The sequence below is a fragment of the Centruroides sculpturatus genome, unplaced genomic scaffold (genome assembly GCF_000671375.1).
Source record: "Centruroides sculpturatus isolate CEXI.00-Female unplaced genomic scaffold, Cexi_2.0 scaffold190, whole genome shotgun sequence".
Classification (NCBI taxonomy): domain Eukaryota; kingdom Metazoa; phylum Arthropoda; class Arachnida; order Scorpiones; family Buthidae; genus Centruroides; species Centruroides sculpturatus.
The window spans coordinates 250,890-270,431 of NW_019384543.1; the positions used below are offsets into that span (position 1 = coordinate 250,890).

Sequence of the window (19,542 nt, forward strand, 5' to 3'; positions counted from 1 at the left end):
CGGACATCACACCTTTCTTCGATGAAGCGCATGTTATTCGCACCACCCAACACACGGAACAACTAAGAACTTTGGAGGCACTGGAAATATTTAAAGCCGATCGTAAATCCGCATGCATTAATTTCAAAGAAGAAATAAATCTCTCTGCAGCATGGCAATTTTTAATTGACGATAAATCATAATATAGTTTATAAGACAAGTTTTATGACGTAATGCACACAATGATTCCCCATTGGTAGAAAATTACATTTGAAATAACAAGTGGATTCCTTCCGTTTTCGGAATTTTTTCGAAAAATAGCACGTTACGTTTTTTCAAAAACATTCGAATTAAAGAATCCGGTTATAACGAAAGATATAAAGAAGTAAGCCTGAAGAAGATCCCAGGAGGGGAATCGAAAACGTTCGCCGATTTTAAAGAATTTCGCACCGGTTAATGGTTAAGGGTAGACAGTTGTTGGTTGTGAAGTTATACAACCCGGTGTGGTAAGAAAGCATATTAAATAAGTAGTAATTCTATGTACAAATGTACTTTCTACGTTAGTTTTTGACTTACAACAAAATGTTGGGAACCTAACCTGTTTATAGGTAGGGGTAGTAGAGGTACTTGTATGTGAAATGTCACATGCAAATACTATATGTAACTATTATTATTAAAAATCAAATCAATTTGATATATTCTGTTTCACATAAATAAAAATGATTATTCCTAAATTTTTCAAGGCAAAATGCCATACACTTCTTCCATATTAGCCAGATGAATGTAACAGTAACCAGTGCCACCTGGCAGAATTCATAGAACTAGCCAAAATTCAGTACAGTAAAACTTCAATTTAATTAATGAACAATTTTCAGTCCATATGTCATATGAAAAAAATAACAATTTGTTAATTTTAAAGTACTGTTTTTATGTACGAGGGCAGTTTTTTCAAGTTTCAATGATTCATAAAACAAAGACTGGATAATTATAAATAACTATGATAGCTGAAAGATGTTGAAAATGTTTATTGATAAATACTGCATATTTTTTTTACTGAAATTTGGTTTAATGCTGTGTTATTTACAATTTTATTTTTTGTATATCTTTAAATAATTAAACATAGCCTTTTTGTGTTAAATAAGTTATCTTTACTATTCATTGTATAATTAAATGTTATTTTTAAGTAAAAAATATTTGAATATGGAATGTTGTTGAAAAATAGAAATTATAGACTATCTATAATTTTAGACTAAAAGATTTAAAATCTGGTAAATCTGTCCCAAGTTTTCCAGATGATGAATTCATAGTTTATTAGTAATAATAATCAGCTATGCATGTCTATCATATTTGTACATAATTTTAATCTTGTTACTGACTTTTTTATTAATGAAAAAATGTTTTTACTAAATAGCTTTTACAAGGTATGGGAGGAGGACACGTGCAATTTCCTCCTGATCCCCATCAGGAAATTACAATGCAAATTGAAAAACTTCGACATAAAAGTCAGGTAATAAATTTATTTACTTTTAATAAAATGTTATCTTTTAATGTAAATTAACAATTATTATTACATAAAACAAAATTGGCTTGACTGACATGAAATGTCCAAATAGAAACAGAAATTCTACAGCAAAATAAATTGATAGTCAAAAAAGGACAACAAGGAAGTTACTGGAAAAATTTAATATTGAACAAGTCAATGTTTTGTAGGCTTTGAGATCTGAAAATTTAATCTTCAAATAGAACACCATAATGTCTGGGTTGTCAATTAAGTGCCATCTACCAATTTTTGAAGATTTTTTTTTAAGTATTCATTTTCTGTGTATTATTTTAAATTACTTTTTTGCCATTGATTAATCTTTGTTAAATTATAATTATTGTGTGTATATAATCAACATATAATAAAACTAAATATGTTTATACATATCCAATTTTGAATAGAAGTTAAATCTATAATTACCTACCTTTAAAAACCTTAACATTTCTGTAAACTTTATAATTATAGAGAACATTTTTGATCTGTTACTAAGATTATCTTCAGGTTTCTTTAACATATCAGTTTTGAAATGTAATAAGGAACAATGGCATATTACAAAAAGGAAAGCAAAAATATAAAAATATACAATTATCATGATACTTTTACAACTTAGTGTTCATTTAATGTACTGTACAAGAGAATTATTGTAACAGTGATAATTAACAACCATCTATTTAATCCATTTAGTGGTAATTTATGTAAATGTTAAGTGTGGATAATAAAATGAAGTGTTACAAGATTGAACGAATACCCAAAGATAAATACAAATAAAATTATCTGTAGTGAAATACATTTAAAAAATTATCAGATAAAATTAGATTGCACACACTTTTGATAAATAATATTTGTTGATTACTGGTATCACTTTACATCATTTTTGACCATGGTCATCATAAAAGACTTGTGTTGTTTACAATTTTATTTTTTGTATATCTTTAAATAATTAAACATAGCCTTTTTGTGTTAAATAAGTTCTCTTTACTATTCATTGTATAATTAAATGTTATTTTTAAGTAAAAAATATTTGAATATGGAATGTTGTTGAAAAATAGAAATTATAGACTATCTATAATTTTAGACTAAAAGATTTAAAATCTGGTAAATCTGTCCCAAGTTTTCCAGATGATGAATTCATAGTTTATTAGTAATAATAATCAGCTGTCTGATTATTATTACTAATAAACCTGATAAACCTGAAAATAAATCTGATTAGTAATAATAATCAGATGTATTTTCTGCAAGCACATCGTCTTCACTATTTTTTTTTAAATTAATACATACAGGTATCATTTTCAATTGAAAATCTAAAATGCTTCAAGAGCTCTAATATGCTCTATTTGCTGAGCATCCCTAATGAGGTTGCATTTTCAAGATTAGCATGTACATTGTTCTCTGAAGCATATAGGGCAACGGCTATGATGTTTCCTGCTATTTATCTCAATTATTATGTTTTTGCTAATCTCTTACAGAGGGATCATTTGGTTGATCCTATATACTCAAGGAATCTGTCATCCCTTAGATTACCATGGTATACAAAGTTACTATATCTTTGTTAACTGCATCCTCCTCAAAATATGAAGTCTGTTTTTAGATGTGCTATCCTTTCATTACCCTGTAGGAAATACATGTCATGTCTGTCATTGAACACAAAACTTGTGCTAGCTCTAACAAAGCAATGTTCATTTAGTACAATATAATGTAGACTGAGTAGTCCAAAAATTACTATTGGAGGATGCCAGATTACTAGACATATTGGATTATCAAATACCTGATAAATGAACACCATCTGTAATATACAGGGTGGTTATAATTAATGTTGTAATACTCAGACCTGCCTAGAACCCTTTCTCGTGGACTTATTTTGATGAAACCTTGCATATGTTATATGGACCATGGGGAAAAGGAAAATGCAAAAAAATATTTAGTTCAAATTCTTACCACAAGATGAGAAAATGGCACATGAAGAACAATAAACACAACATGGAAACACTCAAAAGGTTTTTATTCACAACATTTGTTCAATGTGCAATCCATTTGCATCAATTGCATGTTCAAAACACCTTACAACAGTCCATTTACCATTTGCATCAGTCACGTGTTCAAAACACCTTACAGCATTGTAAGGCATTTTGAATATATGTAATTGATGCAAATGGTTTGCACATTGAACAAATGTTGTGAATAAAAACCTTTTGAGTATTTCCATTTTGTGTTTATTGTTCTTCATGTGCCATTTTCTCATCCTGTGGTAAGAATTTGAACTAAATATTTTTTTGCATTTCCTTTTCCCCATGGTCCATATAACATATATACCAAGTTTCATCAAAATAAGTCCATGAGAACGGGCTCTAGACAGATCTGAGTAGTGCACCTTTAATTATAACTAACCTGCATTATGGATATAAAAATATCAGCATTGTTTTGTTTTATTTATTATTAAATTGTGTTAAAAATTATTTTAAAAATAATTTAAACAAACTACTCATTTGTGAATTTATTTTTGACATCTTAAAACACACCTCATGTTGCCAAGATCATTTATTGAAAACTAACGTTCTCGGCCTATTCCATAGTATTCCATATATCCTCAGGTTAAACTAGAAGAACAAAACATGGCATTCCAAAAATAGAATATGTGTACTTAAATACAAAAGTTAATAACTGAAAATAATAAAATAACAGAAAAAATGTAAATGTAAAAATAAAAAAAACAAAAATGGATATAATAATAAAAATTTAGTAATAATACCTTAAACAAATGTTAATATAAATGATTAACGTATATTCATAAAACATGAAATTATAAATTAAGGTATAAGTTAGGAGTTCATGGAAAACTTTTTGAGTATAAATTTCCAAGCTAATGGTAGACCTTCTGCATCCCTTGCATTTATACATGCCTCTTCCAGTTTGCATTTGTAAATTTCAATTTTCTCAGCGGTCATTGCTAATGTTGGGAGTGCAAGGGTTTGACAATCCTTTTTGAATATTCGTTTCATCCCATTTTTCTATCAATGGGTCTATGCCATCTGGCAGAGTATAGTTGTATTGGAACCTTTCCTGACGTTATATTTATTCCTTAAGCCTTTCTTTCAAATTTCTTGTTGTAATGCNATACAAATAATAATGATAAATGATGATAAAATAAAAAGCTTGTGTTTTGTTTGTAAATTGCTTATTTTTTCATTACATTGAAATTGTGGATTCTATCAAACATTTTTCTACAGGATGTATGTACTGTATTTTTTTAATGTGGCAGTCTTTGAAGCATATCAACTGTGCAAAAAGAGGGCTAAATGTACTCAATGTTAACAGTAAATGCTGTTTTATTATGTCGATATTCCACACTAAAAAATGTGAGGGTCAGGGAATTTGGACAAAGTTGGTCAGGGAAAGTCAGGGAATTCAAAACAAAAATTTGAGTAGGAACCCTGTATATAATAAGGACACAAAGGTATATGAATTAATGTCAATGATCTTGTTTAAGCAGTAGACACAATGATTTGTGGAAAGAGATGATTCACCATTTCCACCCTATCATTTAAGTTCCCACAATTTTCACAGTCAGTTCTGTATAAAATTTTGTTGAAAAACTTGGACTATAGCAAATTGTGCTTTTGGTGGGTTCTGAAAATGCTTACTGAGGGACAAGACGTGGATGTCTCATGCGACCCTTGAATTCAAGCAGCAGTTCTGGAGTGGTGATATACATCATCAATGTCAAAATTGAAATTCAAACAGAATCTCAACTTGCAAGATTATGGCAATCATGTTCTAGGACAGATGCAGTGTTTTGCTGATGGACATCATATACTGGAAGGGACAACAATAAACACTGCTGCAAATTGTCAGCCCTTGAGGAAACTTCACTTCACTACACATTCCAGAATAAATGCTGTAGTAGGCTGCCTGCCAGAGTTCTGTTGCTTTATGATAATGTGAGAGATAATACTGCTGGTTTAATGCAAGCTCTAGTTGAATTTTTTGGCTGGCAGCAATTGGATCACTTCCCATACAGCCCAGACTGGATACTAACAGACTACCATGACTTTCAGGAGGGTTCAGCAAGGATGGCTATATCTTGTGTTGTCTGGATGAGAACCATTCGCCATCTTACAAAATAACTATAAGTTTTCTGAAATTTTTGTCTAAAAGAAAAATTTCCCTTTTGGTAGATGGAAGTTTCATTAAAAGTTTTGAGATGTTATCCTGAGATTGACTCCGTTTTTAAAGGGATAAATTTCTTATCTAGCTGTTGTCTTATACATCTACTGTTGGAAAGTTTGATTACTAATGATGGGTAACAATTCTCAAAATAATGTAGATTTGGTGTCCTTTCACTTGATATTTTCACTCCATTGCACACAAATTCAATTTTTGATTATTTAAAAGAAAATTTCAGTTCTTTTGTACATATAAAAATTATATATTTTATTAAGCCTATTGTATTTTGAATATTATTTAGCATACAGTCAAACCTCTGTTTACAAACTTTATTCATTTCTAAAAGTTGTTTGGAAACAGATTTGTTCTTAATCCCAAAAGTTTTTCATTTTTAACTTTTTAGCTTTATCTCATGCATAAAATGCCTGTAAAGGTAATATAATATATAATATCGCCTTTATAGATAAACTACTATTATATATTATACTTTATACTTATATTTATTATATATAAATGTATATTAAAAACAAAATGTTTCATCACCACCAATCAGAAACAAAACCAAAACTAACAATTTATAAAGAAATTCTATAAATAGAGAGACAACTCTGACAGCCAAGATGAAATAGAAATATATTCACACTTTCCAAAATATTATGTTTCAGTTGATTTCATTTTGATATTAAGTTTATTTTATTTTTAGTTTTAATATCAATGTGTACAGGCCAGTTTTAATTATTATTTTATTTTTTTTTAAATTTAATTAGCCAGTTAATTAAACTAAAAGTAATATCTAATATTAATAAATTTTTGTTATTTATTTAAACTTAAGCATATTTAAACATGAATTCTTGAATGCCATTTATATTACGTAAACTTCAATTAAAGTGGTTTTTATTAATTAATTTGTTTTAAATTTGACTGTGGCATGTACCAAAAAACAGAAATANACTTGATGGCAGTACACTTTCAAATCAATTGTTAAATTGTCTGGTAAAAGCTCCAGAAAAAAATTTCCTTAAAATGCCACCAAAGAGAGCATCTCTCTTTAAGAACATGTGGAATCCATATATCAAGCTTTGAAATGATACCAATTTGTTTCATGTAATCATAAACAGTTCAATTTGACAAATTTAATGTCTTAGTGATTTCATGTGTTGTTACTCGGCAGTTTGCTTCATTCAATACCTTTATTTTGTTTTCATTGGCTTCATCTGGCCATCCAGAATGTGGTGCATCTTCAATATTGAAATTGCCAGAACGAAATTTTGTAAACCAGTTTTGGCACTGTTGTTATATCAATACATCTTCTATATACACGTCACACAATTATTTTTCTCGCTTGAACAGAATTCTTACCTTTTCGGTAATAAAAGAGCAAAATATGCTGAAAATGCTACTTTTGCTCTTCTATATTTGATGGAACACAAAAAAATAAACAATTGCACAAAATCAAACAAAATTTTTTGCAAATAAGCCTTAAAATGCTAGCTGTCAAAATATATAATGATAATACGGTTTAGAATGAAAATGATAATACTACTAATCTGTCTAGTGGTAAAAAAAGGAAATTACTTTCCGAACAACCCAATAATTTTTCTTGATTCTCATTTGTATGAGTTCATAAGGTTATCTTGTACACTCCTGTTCTTTCTTTTTTCTTAATGTTATCTTTGTCATTTACAGTTTCATGTTTTATGAATATATGTTAATCATTTATATTAATGTTTGTTTAAGGTATTATTACTGGATTTTTATTATTATTATTATCATTATTATATTTATTTATTTTATTAATATTTATTTTTATTATTATATCTGATTTTGTTTTTCTTTTATATTTATAAGTTTTCTGTTATTTTATTATTTTCTGTTATTAATTTTTGTATTTAAATACACATATTCTATTTTTGGAGTGCCAATGTTCCAATCTTTTAGTATAACCTGAGGATGGCCTCTGGAATAGGCCAAAAACATTAATTTTCAATAAATGATCTCAACAACCTGAGGCATGTTTTGATAATCTAATTACTTGCTGAATATGTTCTGTCAAATCTCATTTTTGAAGTTATCAGCATTTTCTTAAAACGAAATAACATTTTATGAAAAGAATTATGTAGATTTTAATTAACCATTATCTGTTTACATTATCTACAGATGTGTATTCTAATTTATTTAAAATATATAGGTTTTATTTTAAAAAATTTGTGTTTGCTGTCTGTTATGTCATGCTAATCTTTGTTTTGGTTAAAAAGTCGTGATCCAGAATGAAAATCAGTTAGTAGATATAAAATTGATTGGCATTCTCAAATTCAAAATAATTTGTTGTAATTTGTAAGTTAATATTGGATCAAATTGTGATATTAATTAAGTATACGTAAAGTTTCTGCAACTTAATGGAAAGGCTTAAAAGATTAGTTCATTATTTGATAACTCAAAAATAAAAAAAAAAACTTATGCTTAGGAAAATATACATCATAGAGTAATTAATTCTTTAAAAAATTAGTACCCAATATTATAATTTAGATTTAATTACTCTTAAATAAAAAGATATCCAATTTATTTGTTCTAATTGTAAAAAATAGGAAACTGATGAAGATCTTCGAAGAATGCAGGAAGAACAGGAGACATTTGTAATACAATATCAAGAAAGTTCGAAAAGACAAGGTTTGTATCTAAAATTAAAATTATCTATTTATATACAAACTAATAGCTCGGGATGCCACCTAGTGGGCATTCTTTACAAATTTCCATGAGGCATTTTTTGTTCCTATCAATATTCTCTACAGCTCCGTTAAAGTCACAATGGTAAGATTTACCCTCTGAATGAAGGGGTGGCAACTGTAGATTCCCTGAGCGAACAATAAAGTTAAAGGAACCATACCCCTACGCACGACCCTTCAAGAGTTATATCTCGGGAAAAGTCGCGTGTAGGGGATTTAAAATGGTTTATTTAAATGTACGTGATTTAAAATGGTTTATTAGACATTTATTGTTCACACAGAGGGGGTCACCACTCCTTCATTTGGAGGGTAAATCTTACCATCCCAATCGCGTCATACGGATTTATATTTCTACCTATTAAACATTCTATAAATAATTTAAAATAGTTTAATTTGTTCATTTACCTTCGCTTGTAAACCTTGATTTTAAATGCATCCGCCATTTTTTAAACAAATTTCCTGTGAGTCAATGTGCAACGTTCACTGAGTCACGGGATGTTGTAAACGTGCGGCGCAAGGTTAATCAAGAGATATAATAAGGCAAGGCATATAATAGTTATTTATACCATTGCGTGGTATAAATAATAAATTCATATCAATAATAAATTCCTATTACAAATAAAAATAATTTATTGTTAATATAAAATCTTTGCTAGGGTGCCTCTAGTGCCTGTTTTTGGCATACTGTTTCACGGACGGATACCGGTTCAATGGGTTTTATATATAGATATAATTAAACACAGTGGGTGATTGGTTAATGAACATAATGTGTTCAAAGATGATATTTGCTACCCAAATTGTTAATGAACTGCTTATCAATTTACTATAAGTTTTTATGGGAATTTGATTAATGCATTCTGGAGACCCCAAGAAAATGATAAGTATTTTATTATGTTTACTAGCTGTGCCTGGCCATTTGTTGCTGTGGCTCAAAATGTATCTATTATAAATGTATAACACTCTTCATGGGGGAATTGGAAAAATCCCTTCTTAGTGTACATTCTCTTGACGTACCCTATTATAACGCAATCAAAAACCACATGTAAAATAGAATAATGGAAGACCAGTTTTTTACGATAAGCCTTAATTTTGTCCCTCTCCCTGTGGGGTGAATTTTGACATCTATATATGCGCATGTTTGAATGCAATGTTGCATCAAAATTTCAAAGCAATCTGTTAAGAACTTTTGGAGATTTAAGATTTTGAACAAACGAACATTTACATTTTTATTTATGTTTATTTTTGTAATAATAGTAATACATACAAAATCTTACATTTTTATTGGTCATGTTTTTTTTTCATTTGTGGGTCATTGAAGATGCTGCTCAATGTCAATTGCTTTTCTCTTTTCTTTGATTTTTGGAAGTGATATAATTGCATTGTTGTTGTAGAGATCCCAAGCCTATTGACCTCAACTTGGTTTGGATGCCATTCTGAGACCATTGTTCTGACATCCTCCCACTTCTTCAAAAATGTTTTTAATAGCAGATGTTGGCATTAGTCCTCTTTAGTTTTCCTCTTTTTTCAGAAGAAAACTCATCTCACTGAGTTTCTTGGTGTGTTCATTTAAGAGTTGTTTGACTTCATCTGTCATTAGATCATTTTTATGTTCCATTATGATCTCTTCAATGTCATCTTCATATACCTCCAATTCCAGATCTGTAATAGTTGTCACTTTTCATCCATAATTTCAGGGACAAGAACTTTGTCTCCCTGAATGATGGACACAGCTTTTGCCAAGCAGAATTCAATTGGTTATTGAGTGACTTCTGATAATGCCTTTTGAATGTGCCAGATAGCTTCACGAATATCAAAATTTTTTTCCAAAACATTTTTAATGTCAACATTCAGGAGGCTTGGCATGCTTCAAAACACCAAAGAAACAAATGTACAATTTCTTGAAAGCTGCAATAATTCCTGATTCATTGGTTAAATCAATGAAGTGATATTTGGAGGCAGAAACTGAACTGTCAGCCAGTGAAATTCTTCCAGCAAGTTATCTTCAAGGCCTTTTTTGGTGTCCTGGTGCATTGTCTAATAAGTGTTTTCAATGGCAATTCATTGGTCTGAAGTTAATACTTGATGCTTGGGGCACAAGCTTTAAACAACCATTCTTTAAAAAGAACCTTTGTTACCCATGCCTTTTCGTTTGATCTCTACATTACATTATTGGCAGTTTTTCTTTCCATTTTTCTTTTTTTCTTTTTTGAATGTAGAGTGCTAGACAGGAAGCAGGTTAAGCTTAATACCACTAACCCCTAGTGTTAGCTCACAAAAGTAACATCAGTAGATTTTCATAGGTTTATACCAAGGAATATATTTCTCATTTTTCATGATGTCAGTATGGTTTGGCATGCACTTCCAAAATAAACCAGTTTGATCACAATTGAAAATTTGTTGTGGGCAATATTCTTTTTTAATGAATTTTTGAAATTTGAGACAGAACTTCTCAGCTTCTTCTTTAACTGTATTACCACACTCACCATGCATTCACACACGTTTAATTGCAGATTTCCTTCAAATGTTAGCAAACTATACAATGGTAGCCTTGAATTTTATCTTCTCATGTGATGAATGTGGCATTTGTTTCTTCAGTTCTTAAAAATTTCTCTAGTCTTCTCTTGAATGATAGTCATACTAGTTACATCCCTTTTCATTTTCCTTTCTTTTATCCAAACTAAAAGCAATCTTTCTATTTTTTCATGGATGGCACATCTTTGTTTCTCTGATGTGATTTTCATTACTTCTTTAGCTTCTTGAGTCGTTTTGATTATACGAGGGTCATTCTAAAAGTAAAGAATGTTTGTTTCTCTAAATGTTTTTATTTAAGATAATGAAACAAAACTTATTTTACAACACATATGATACCTTAGCTATTTTTCTATGTAGTCGCTGTACAAATTTAAACATTTGTCATAGTGTATCACAAGCTTTTCTATTCCTTCTGCACACTCAGTTACCGCTAAGTTCTTGAACCAGTCATTAACAGCCTCTTTTGGTTTGTTGTCACTGCCATAGTGATTCCCGGCTAAAAAACCTTTCAATTTTGGGAAAAAAATGGGAATCACTCATTCCACGTCTGGGCTATAAGAAGGATGTTCAAAACCTTTCCACTTAAACTGCTGAAGCAAGTTCTTTTTTAATGCTGCAGCATGTGGACGTGCGTTATCCCAAAAAAGCATAATGCCTCTGGACAACAATCCCTGCTGTTTGTTTTGAACTGAAGCTTCATTCATCATATTACCATAAACCTTGGTTATTTATCTGTAAATTTTGATAGGACAGACTTTTTGCAAATTCAAAAAGCATATTATACTTTGAACCTCACACTTTGTTTTGTTTCCTTTCTAACCTGGGCAATAAATAATGGATCTATTTGCTAGTCATATAACAATAAAACAAATGTATTTTGAAGTCTGCAGTAAAATATATATATATGATAATGCTGTAAAGTTATATTTATACTAGGGGGCTTTGATCTCTACTTGTTTCACTTGTTCATCCTATGAGCTTCACCATCTTGTTCATCCTACTGGCTTCATCCAGGTGTTCCAAAATTTCATGATTATTCATCAATTTCCAGCATTTTTTTTTCTTCTCCCAGGCCACTGAAGTTGGCCAGGGAAAAACTCCCCTTCTGCTTCACAGATTTTGTCCACTTTTGCACAGTATACATCATTCATAATAAAAATTTTGAGATCCTCATCAATTCCCAGTGCTACTGCTTATATATACATGCAATTTGTACGGAAAAATAGTTAACGTATCCAATGTTGAAATTTTTTTGTTGCATGTTGCTTCACATTGAATTTTTGTCGACGTTAAGCCTAATGTCATTTTTTAAAATAATAATTGTGGCTATTGCATCATTAAAAATTATTTCTTTATTTTGTACAAACAAAATATATTGAAAAATAAAAAAACAAAAAAATAATATTTTGGAAGTTCATCTAATATTAAAAATGTTTGAATACAGAAATGTGTTACATACCTTACATAACGTAGGCCTACAGTTTAAGAAAAAAATCCAAAATTGTCTTTTGCTTCACAGCTGAGAGTCGCTTTTTTGTCGCTAAATTACGCACACATCTTTAAGGACAGCAATTGGATAGCATCACATTCTTCTTGCTGTTTTAAAAAGAACAGTGATGCCATTAAAAAATTTGTGAGTGTACTTGACAGTGAAGACGGAAGCTTGCACAGAAAAACGATGAGGATGGCAGACAACAAGGATTTAGACCTTGCAGTTTACACGTGGTTCATGCAGGTACGTAGCCAAGGACAACCAATAAGTGGCCCTTTGATCTGAAAAAGCTCTTGAAATGTACAAGAAACTGGGGGCAACGATGATTTTAAAGTGAATTCCAGCTGGCTTAAGCATTTCAAATCTAGGCATGGAATTATGGAATTGGACATCCAGGATGAAAAACTGTTGGCTGACACTGAATCAGCTGAAAGTTTGAAAGTGTCTTTTAAGAACACGATCAATAAGGAGGACTACAAAAAAGCAATGTCTACAATGCAGACGAAACTGGTTTGTATTGGAAAAAAATGCCAACAAAAACTTTAGTTTCTAAAAATGAAATGTCATCACCTGGNCCCCCTCCAAAAAATATCTCTATATATGCATTTGTGAACTGTTATTTACAATATTTGTAATAATTTTTGTTTAATCACTTTATTTCAACTTTTTCTTTTTTTGCTAATTATGTATTTGCTTGAACTTTGTTAAAACTTTAACTGTATCTCAAACAACAACCGAAGTTGTAGAAGGAAATTTGCCTATTTTACTGATCTAGGGATTTTCTTTTCCAAATTTTAATATCAACTCAAAATAATTTAAAAAGACAAATTACAATAAAACTGTTTATTATCCAACTATAAGAAATTTCACAACATGCCAAGCAAGAGAGGAAGGAGCAATTAAATAATTAAAATTATAAAGGATTAAAAAATATATATAAAAATGGGGAATATCGCACTTTTGACAATCGCTGCAAGTGTGTGGGCTAAATTTGGAAAATCCATGCTTCTTGGATGGACATCTGTATATGGCCAGCTCACACATCGGAAAACCTTCTGATTTATTCGTGTATGCACCAGATGGAAAAACAAAAAATATCGTGTATCCTCAAGCACTTCAATAAATAAATAGAATTGAAACGACACTTCGAAATGTTTTCCCGATGAAAAATAATAATAATAAGTTTCAATAAAAATGATAAAATGTAAATTGAATTTTATCATAATGAGTTTGCTTGAATTTCGTTTCTTCTGAGACTGCAGCAATGTGCGATGGGTAAGCTAGTATTTATATAAAACTGAGGATGTGTGTGTTTTATTTTTCCACCAATTTATTTTTGAAACATGTCAAAAAAGTAAAAAATGGATTTCTGAGGAAAAAGCTATTCTATAATCAAATATAATCTATAATATAGTTTGGTGAATAGATTTAATATAGAAATCAAATTTATGGAGCCTGTAATAATATAGTTTATGTGGGAGTCATGCATTTAAATGTGAAACCAAAGGCAAATTTCTTTAGATCTTAATTAGTATTTTTGTTTCTAACAATTTACACCATAAACATTTTCTTATCGTCTATGTTATTCTTGATATATCTCAGGTCGAGGTCTGCTGACCTTAACTGGTGGATCCAAGATATTCTGTTTCAGCATCGGAACGTTTTTGAAACTAATGTCGCTAGTCGTTATAATTTTTATATTAGAACTAATAACCAAAATATAATTTTTTGTTTCTTTTTACATTTATTAAAATATCTATTTTGTTTGTGCAAAATAAAAAAATATTTTGGATGATACAATAGCCATGATTTTTTTCAAAAATGTGTAATTTTCATTAGGTTTAACATTGACAAAAACTTATCATGGTGTGACACACAACAGAGAAAAATTTCAACATGGGATAGGTTAATCTTATTGACACCCTCAACACACATTGTACACATTTAGGCAAAAGGAGGAAGGAGAGAGAGAGAATTTTTAAGTTCAAAATTATGAGGGATTTTTAAAGTAAGATCTGTTTGACAATATCTTTTTAAAGCACGCATGTTTGTGATTCTGCACATGGACAGTGTTTCCTAGCATCACTTGCATGCAAACATATGCCATTTTGAATCATGTTGGCAATGTGTGCTTTTTATGTTTTGTGATAGAAATGTTTAAGAAGATTGAACAGCGTGTTATCTGTGAAATAAAGTCTGTTATTTACTTCATGGCTGCAAGAAATGTAAAACCGGCTGAGATTCATTACTGGATCTGCAAAGTTTTTGGTCTGAATGCATTAAATGATAGGAAGTTTGTAAGTGGGGAAGTGTGTTTAATTAGGAAAGGTCGGGAGAATGTGCATGATGAACCATGCTCGGGTTGGTCATCTGTAATTGCCAATGAACTTTATTTATTATATACAGGGTTCCTATGCACCTGGAAAGTCATGAAAAATCAGGGAAAGTCAGGAATTTTCATTAGTGTTTGGAAAAAGTCAGGGAAAGTCAGGGAATTTGTCGAAAATTGTCAAAATGTCAGGGAATTTGTCAAAAATTGTCAAAAAGTCAGGGAATTTGTCTCCTTAACTGCATTGTTGATCGCGTTTGCTGAATATGGATGACCAATCACAGCCATCTGCAGGCGGCAAGAAGTAATGCTGCAATCTTTAAAACCCGAGATAACTCGGGCAAGTTCCATAGCGTTACATAAAACTCGGGCATTTGGGCCCTCCGAAAAAATTTTTGTTTTTTTTTGGTTTTTTTTTAAGTCTCCAAATTTTTTCAAAAATTTTTTCCCGCGCGAAAATATTTTATCGCGATTTTAATATACCTTTAATGACGCACGATTAACGCTTAATTGTTTTTTAATGGGAGTTTTTTTTATCAAATTTCATTCATCGTTCTAAAGTAGTAGTGCACGGATTTTACTTCGATAAAGTTATTTAAAGCTAGTTTCTGATGTCAAAAACGACCTCCAATAGTTTTTTAATTTTTTTAAATTAATATATTTTATTATATATACGTTTAATTAAGTCGGGGGGTCGGAAATCGCAATAAAAAAACGTAATTTTTGAAAAATATTTAAAAATATACGGCCAGCTAGTATTCACTCTACTTTAAACCCTTCTCCTCCCGAGACTTCTATGAGAATGTCCCGGGAAATCCCAACACCAGCTGTTCTCCAGGTCATCCAGCTGTAAACACAATGACTCATCGGTGTCAGATTTCACAGAAAGGCGAGACAATGGAAAATAAAGTTTGAAGCTTTTTCTTCAAAATTAACGCATTTCTTTCGTTTTTTTCCCAGTTTTAAATATTTTTTATGTTTAATTACATTAATATTAAAAATTAGTGGGTAGCAAGGGAGTTAATTAATAACAGGATAAACTACTTTTATGTAATAGTGTTTAATTTTTAATTTTAGTAATTCAGCGATTATAAAAAAATGAAATTGTTTATTAGAATAAAAAATAACTAATTAAAAATTTGTTTGCAAACTTTTAAAAGTTGAAATCGTAATTTATTAGAATGTTCACTTCAAAATAGCTAAACAGATCAGTAAAAATCTGTAATTTAATCGTTTTTCAGTTTAAAACATAAAAAATTATAAATAGTTACCCGACGTTTACAGTAAAATACTGGCGCTGACTTGTTGTTGGCACAAGCTTTTTATATTTGTTGTTACGATTTTCCTTGAATGTACTGTACTGCAAGCATATTTTCCCTCTCTCTTCCGTTTTTTTCCGCAACTTCGATACATAGTTTAATAATTAGTTAACTGAAATGATATTGGGTAACAAATATCACTGATTTTGGCAAATTTAGGGCTTAAAAACTGGCAAGATTGATCATGCTTGTAATAAATATTCTGTAGTTATATTTTCGAAAATCAACAGGTAATCCGATAGTTTAACCAATGTTAACTTGCTTATAATTAAAATTTAAAAATTAAAAAGCTGTAAATTTAAAAAAAAATAATTACATTACTAAAAAATTAAAATAAATTTGATTATTTTTTGTGCGAAACAACACCAAAACAATTTTTATAGTTATGTTGCAAAAGAAAGAGATTTGTAGTTACGATTCTCTGCGCTGAACTTCTATATTTTAATAACGTATAATTGTAATTTCGTTTGTTGTTTATTTCTGTATTTATTTTATTTTATAAGTTTTAAGAATCCCAATTTTCGTAATACTATGACTTCATAGGAATACAAGTGTGAGGTTCCGGAATTGTCCGGAACTAAAATAGAAAAACGTAAAATAATTTAATTATTAGAGAAAAAAAGGAATGAACAGAAATTTTTTATAGAAACTTGAGAAATAGTCTAGACCCGTGTTTCTCAACCGCCGGTCCGCAACTCTAATCTGACCAGTCCGCGAAAACTTTAAAAATATATACTGTACCTTCCATGCGTTGTTCTCAAATAGGAAATATGTGGATTATTAATCCGTTTATTGATAGCAAACTAATAGATTGAACGACTTTGAATACGAAAAACTAATCAAATTAAGTTCAGACTTGGGATTTAAAACATTGTTTGAATCAATGCCCATAACACAGTTTTGGATTAAAGTTAAATCTGAATATCCAGTTTTACATAAAAAGGCAGTTAGGATGTTACTACCTTTTTCAACAACGTACTTATGTGAATCAATGTTTTCAGCAATGGTAATGATAAAATTGAAACAACAAAATCATTATAGTATTAGTTCTGCCTCACGCCTTGCAGTTACCGCCTTAACTCCAAGAATTGATGATCTTACTAGCAAAAAAGAAAAGCAGCGATCACATTGATTTGTATACTAATGTACTGGTAAATAAAATAACAAATATTTATTGCTCAATGTAGTTTGCAGTTCTTTTTACAACAGAGAATTTTTTTCAATTAAAAATAATATTGTCACTGGTCCACTTAAAAAAAGCAGATATTTTCCGGTCTGCGATGAGTTTTGGGTTGAGAAACACTGGTCTAGATCATCCTTTCTCAAAGTGGGTGATAACGCCCCTTTGCGGGCACTGGAGGCTTTCATGGGGGCAGTAGAAGGCTCAGTGATTAAATATGAGTTTTATTTCTTCTCATCAAAACATTCTTTGATCTCAGAAATAGGATATGGGTCACACCCTATCTATCCTATCCATATAATAATGCATGTTTAAACATTATATTTGCAATAACTGTTTTTAAGATATGCAACAGATGGTAATGTAAAAAGGTTAAAAAAAAGTTACTCTTTTTGTTGAAAGATTGATTTTAAAATTATGTGTTTCTAAATCAAGAGTTCATTTTAAGCACAGTACAGTACTATTTGTTTATCAAAGAATAATTTTTGTTGATTTTATGTTACCTTGTATTTACTAGATTTACATACAAATAATAATGATAAATGATGATAAAATAAAAAGCTTGTGTTTTGTTTGTAAATTGCTTATTTTTTCATTACATTGAAATTGTGGATTCTATCAAACATTTTTCTACAGGATGTATGTACTGTATTTTTTTAATGTGGCAGTCTTTGAAGCATATCAACTGTGCAAAAAGAGGGCTAAATGTACTCAATGTTAACAGTAAATGCTGTTTTATTATGTCGATATTCCACACTAAAAAATGTGAGGGTCAGGGAATTTGGACAAAGTTGGTCAGGGAAAGTCAGGGAATTCAAAACAAAAATTTGAGTAGGAACCCTGTATATAATAAGGACACAAAGGTATATGAATTAATGTCAATGATCTTGTTTAAGCAGTAGACACAATGATTTGTGGAAAGAGATGATTCACCATTTCCACCCTATCATTTAAGTTCCCACAATTTTCACAGTCAGTTCTGTATAAAATTTTGTTGAAAAACTTGGACTATAGCAAATTGTGCTTTTGGTGGGTTCTGAAAATGCTTACTGAGGGACAAGACGTGGATGTCTCATGCGACCCTTGAATTCAAGCAGCAGTTCTGGAGTGGTGATATACATCATCAATGTCAAAATTGAAATTCAAACAGAATCTCAACTTGCAAGATTATGGCAATCATGTTCTAGGACAGATGCAGTGTTTTGCTGATGGACATCATATACTGGAAGGGACAACAATAAACACTGCTGCAAATTGTCAGCCCTTGAGGAAACTTCACTTCACTACACATTCCAGAATAAATGCTGTAGTAGGCTGCCTGCCAGAGTTCTGTTGCTTTATGATAATGTGAGAGATAATACTGCTGGTTTAATGCAAGCTCTAGTTGAATTTTTTGGCTGGCAGCAATTGGATCACTTCCCATACAGCCCAGACTGGATACTAACAGACTACCATGACTTTCAGGAGGGTTCAGCAAGGATGGCTATATCTTGTGTTGTCTGGATGAGAACCATTCGCCATCTTACAAAATAACTATAAGTTTTCTGAAATTTTTGTCTAAAAGAAAAATTTCCCTTTTGGTAGATGGAAGTTTCATTAAAAGTTTTGAGATGTTATCCTGAGATTGACTCCGTTTTTAAAGGGATAAATTTCTTATCTAGCTGTTGTCTTATACATCTACTGTTGGAAAGTTTGATTACTAATGATGGGTAACAATTCTCAAAATAATGTAGATTTGGTGTCCTTTCACTTGATATTTTCACTCCATTGCACACAAATTCAATTTTTGATTATTTAAAAGAAAATTTCAGTTCTTTTGTACATATAAAAATTATATATTTTATTAAGCCTATTGTATTTTGAATATTATTTAGCATACAGTCAAACCTCTGTTTACAAACTTTATTCATTTCTAAAAGTTGTTTGGAAACAGATTTGTTCTTAATCCCAAAAGTTTTTCATTTTTAACTTTTTAGCTTTATCTCATGCATAAAATGCCTGTAAAGGTAATATAATATATAATATCGCCTTTATAGATAAACTACTATTATATATTATACTTTATACTTATATTTATTATATATAAATGTATATTAAAAACAAAATGTTTCATCACCACCAATCAGAAACAAAACCAAAACTAACAATTTATAAAGAAATTCTATAAATAGAGAGACAACTCTGACAGCCAAGATGAAATAGAAATATATTCACACTTTCCAAAATATTATGTTTCAGTTGATTTCATTTTGATATTAAGTTTATTTTATTTTTAGTTTTAATATCA

At 30.2% G+C, this 19,542-nt stretch overlaps 1 protein-coding gene across 1 annotated transcript in view; it reads left to right on the top strand.

The window, feature by feature from the left end:
- Positions 1-19,542, top strand: part of LOC111623415 (signal transducer and activator of transcription 5B-like) — a 106,716-nt gene that overhangs the window by 43,032 nt on the left and 44,142 nt on the right. Inside the window, exons 5-6 of the mRNA XM_023365987.1 lie at positions 1,391-1,486; positions 8,266-8,435. Coding sequence (XP_023221755.1) covers positions 1,391-1,486; positions 8,266-8,435 — 266 coding nt within the window. The remainder of the gene's footprint in view (positions 1-1,390; positions 1,487-8,265; positions 8,436-19,542) is intronic.